This window comes from Antrostomus carolinensis, unplaced genomic scaffold, assembly GCF_000700745.2.
Source record: "Antrostomus carolinensis isolate BGI_N321 unplaced genomic scaffold, ASM70074v2 scaffold10631, whole genome shotgun sequence".
Classification (NCBI taxonomy): Eukaryota; Metazoa; Chordata; class Aves; order Caprimulgiformes; family Caprimulgidae; genus Antrostomus; species Antrostomus carolinensis.
In genome coordinates, this window is record NW_010293545.1 from 63,378 (window position 1) to 67,353 (window position 3,976).

General features: G+C 34.2%; 1 protein-coding gene across 1 annotated transcript in view; it reads left to right on the forward strand.

The window, feature by feature from the left end:
- Positions 1–3,976, forward strand: part of RELCH (RAB11 binding and LisH domain, coiled-coil and HEAT repeat containing) — a 69,374-nt gene that overhangs the window by 51,504 nt on the left and 13,894 nt on the right. Inside the window, exons 24-26 of the mRNA XM_029087294.1 lie at positions 1,292–1,374; positions 2,312–2,397; positions 3,240–3,256. Coding sequence (XP_028943127.1) covers positions 1,292–1,374; positions 2,312–2,397; positions 3,240–3,256 — 186 coding nt within the window. The remainder of the gene's footprint in view (positions 1–1,291; positions 1,375–2,311; positions 2,398–3,239; positions 3,257–3,976) is intronic.

Consider the following 3,976-nt stretch of genomic DNA (forward strand, 5'->3'; position numbering starts at 1 on the left):
GTGTAAATATTGCCTGCTTTTAGTAGTGCATGATATACTGACAGATACTGCTTTCCCCATGCCCTGTGGATCTTACACATTCTATTGTTACACTGCTGGGGGGAAAAGCATGGAATTTAATGTATGTTCATGATGTAATTTGAGTAATTAGAATATAGCTAAATATTGAAAAGACATTTCAAATTTCTGACAGAAACTACTGATGAGTTTTTCATGTTTATCTTCTAAAACCAGCAAATATATGCAGACTTCCTTACGTGAGATACAAAATGGAAATATCAAGGCTTTCCCTTCTTTATTAATTGGGGGGGGGGGGGGCAAACAAAAAACCCCACATTTTGCTAATTATGGAGAAAGTTTGGGACTTGTAACTTTTGAAAATTAGCAGGTTTTCATATGTAGAAAGCATGTAAAGGGCATGTGCTACATACACAGCAAATGTATGCTAATGTTTAGCTACATAACTAATATTAAAATACACCTGAGAACATATAAATTCAAACAATTTCCACCTATTTATGGGCAATAAATTTCACTGTGATCTTAGTTTCTAACATTTGGGATGTATTGCAACAAATATTATTTCTTCCTTAGTTTGCAAAAAGACTCTGTGAAATCCATTTTCTAGCTGCATAGACCAGCAAGGGAAGCTTGGAAAGTTTCACACATGTACTGCTTGGAAGGTGGTTACATCTAAAATAGTCCTGAATGACTTTGAGAAAAGCTTAGTGGCACCTGGGTAGATGCTGTTTATGACATTGTAAAAGGTCTGAAAGTTATCCCTTAGTGCAGGGAAAACGACACGCATTTGGCCAGGCTAAAGACATCTATTTTGCATGTGACAGCCACCTACTATAATAACCTCTATTCCACTGAGTGAGGAACAGCGTTTAGATTAAACTCTCAAACTCAAATTGGCATTGCTTTAGTATTTAATTATACATCTTTATATGAATAATTATAATACATAATTATATTAGTATTTGAATTATAATGCTTAATTACATGCTAAACTTTTTAGAGTTCAAGTTTTAAAATAGCTGGAAATAGTGAAAACATCATCCTATTATTGAATTTGTCAGGTTTGTGCTGATTGCCAGACCACTCCATCTTTCCTCACGCTTTTGCATATAAGAAGCACTAGCGTAGCAGTATTTGCTTAGCTTCTAATTTTGGTTTGCTTTTTGTGTTTTTTCTTTCTCTCTCTTGGTTGTGCCGTTCTCCTTCCCATGATACTGTGCTCGCTCTTTCCGTGCATCACCTGTGGTACCCCCCTGCTCTGACCATTCAGCTGTTGGTGAAGGGGGTACATGAAACTCTGGTAGCTCAGAGAGTTGTTCCTGCTCTCATTACTCTCTCCAGTGACCCTGAAATGTAAGTTTTCTGACTGTCTTATATACCTAGCATCCCTCTTAATGCTTAGGAAGAAATAACCATCAGCTTTGTTTCTTATTCTAGCTGAAAAAAAAATTGAATCACTTTTAAACAAATGTGACTTTTAAATCACTTATTTGTAAATAAAAAGTTTTACTGGAATGCCTAGAGCTAAACTGGGTAAAACTGCTGAATAAACTTTAAATAGAAAACTTAAATCAATGTAATTGAGTTTTTATGGTTTTTTATATTTAATTGTATTCTCAGTTTTTAAATTTGCTTGTGTTATTTCTAGCAGAAAGCTGGATATTAATGTGTTCTGTAATGCTATCAGCTTTACTACTGTAAAATTAAATATCATCCACGTTACTGAAATGCAAAATAGTTTGGGCTGTATCTGATTTCTTATAGACAACCGTAGTACTTCATTTCCTGGACATTCTGATGTGATATTTCTTTCAAGCTAAGGAGGGATGCTTTGCTAATCTCACTAACAGGTTGTTACTAATAAATGCTACAGCATGAATAGAGTCTTAATCGTTTTAATGTCTTGTGTGGGTGAATAAACCAAGAAAAACCCCAAGAGTCTGCCTGCCCATCCTCAGTCACAGCTAACCCAGTTCCTCAAGTTTACCAAACCGTTTTTTATTGCATGTTGACTGGTTTACAGCTGACTCTTCGAGGCATGAGTGAAGCCTTAGTTGACAAGCGGGTTGCTCCGGCCCTTGTTACCTTGTCCAGTGATCCTGAATTGTGAGTTTCAGACTGAGACCTTGAGTTAATCCTGTCTGTCTTTTTCCTGGTCTGCTTTTTTTTGTTTTGTCATTGCTAGAAACTAATGTAACTTAAAGTACTAACTTTCAAATTTTGCTTTATTTTAAAATAATTTTATTCTTACTGTTTAATACATCTTAAAGACTCTGTTTTTCTGTTGTAGTTCAGTAAGGATTGCAACAATTCCTGCTTTTGGGACCATCATGGAAACTGTTACTCAAAGAGAGGTAAGACACCTGTTGTCAGGCTGTTGTTTTTGTAGCATAAGTAGTGGGTGTTTTTTGATAAATGCAGAAACCCAGTAATTCATTAATGAACTTGGAGGGGAAAAAAAATCCAACAGCTTATTATTTCTTAATTTGTTATATCCTCTTTCAAAATGCTTTCCAATTTTGCAATGCTTTGTTTGGTTATTTTGGGTTTTTTTCTGGAAAAAAACCAACTCTCTTTTAACTAATAAAAACATTTCCTTCTAAATATCAAAACAAACATAAACAAAGAAAAACAGATATGTAGAGCAGGAGGCTTGTGCTGGAAGATGGGAAATCCCATGCTTAAAGCGTTTTTTTTAAAAACATTCTCCAATACAGTTGAGAAATCAAAGTCCATTATTTCCAAATAAAATAGCTTTACTTCAAAAAGCTAACTAAAAAGTCAAAGTGGGATTCAGTTACCTCCACACAAGTATATTGTACCATTTTCCATGCTTTAGGATATCCTGCTTAGCTTCCAACTACTTTAGAAGGACTCAAGTCTCTTGTAGTTCCTGTCGTATCTGCTAGTTTACCCCATGGTGTCCAAGATGGCATTAAAAGACATCATAGTGACATAACTGAAATAATCCTTGGGGATAATACAGATATGCAATTCTACCTTGTTTTTTAAATGACAAAACTTTGATAATAGAGCATAAATCTGAAAAAGGCACCCAAGATTCTGCTGTAAGCAGTGGCGCTACTGTATTTAGTTTTATATAACTGTACAATCAAATTTCTTCTTAGAGTCCTCACAACTTTTTTGCAGAGCTTGCATTCTTCCTGTAATTTCAACATATTCTAAAAGAATGTGTTTGAGGAAATGTGAGTAAGAAGTCAGTGATGACTCACAAGTACTTGGAAGATGGTTAAGTTACAATTTTTAGCTTGGAATGCATGCCTGTAATCAGTTTGGGAAGAATACTGTTTTGTTACCACACAAAAATTACTGTATCCATTGCACTAATTATAATAAGCCTTAGAGTACAGAGGTGATACCGCCTTCCAAAATGTATCAGAAGAAAATGTTATTTTTTTCAACTTTGAATGCAAACTATATATATATATATAAAATATCATATTAGATCCTTTAGTTGAAGACATCTTTTTAATTCGATTGATTGTTATGATGCTTACTTTTGTATCTCTGTGTTCTGCAGAAATTTTTAAGCATACTAATTGAGATACATTACAAAAAACACCACTTGAAATCAGTTGTAATTAAACAGGAAAACTCCAAAGATATTAATAGTAAGAGGGAAATGTTAATAGCAGGTAAAAAATGTGCGTATGAAAACTAAGGAAACCTCAGGACAAAAGACCAACTATATGGAAGCATCTGTGTATAGTTAAAGACTGTTAACAGTGTTTTAATCTGATATTAAATATGCAGAGCTTCACTGAAGAGTTTGGAACATGCTGTAAAAAAATAATTGTAAATTAACAGAAGGCCCAAGGTTTATAATCTGAAATATGGAATATTATAGGCACGCTCTGAACTGACCATGATGGCTTCTAGCATCTTCATTCTTTTATATACTTTTTATTTCTCTGGGAATATTTAAGCTTCTGGA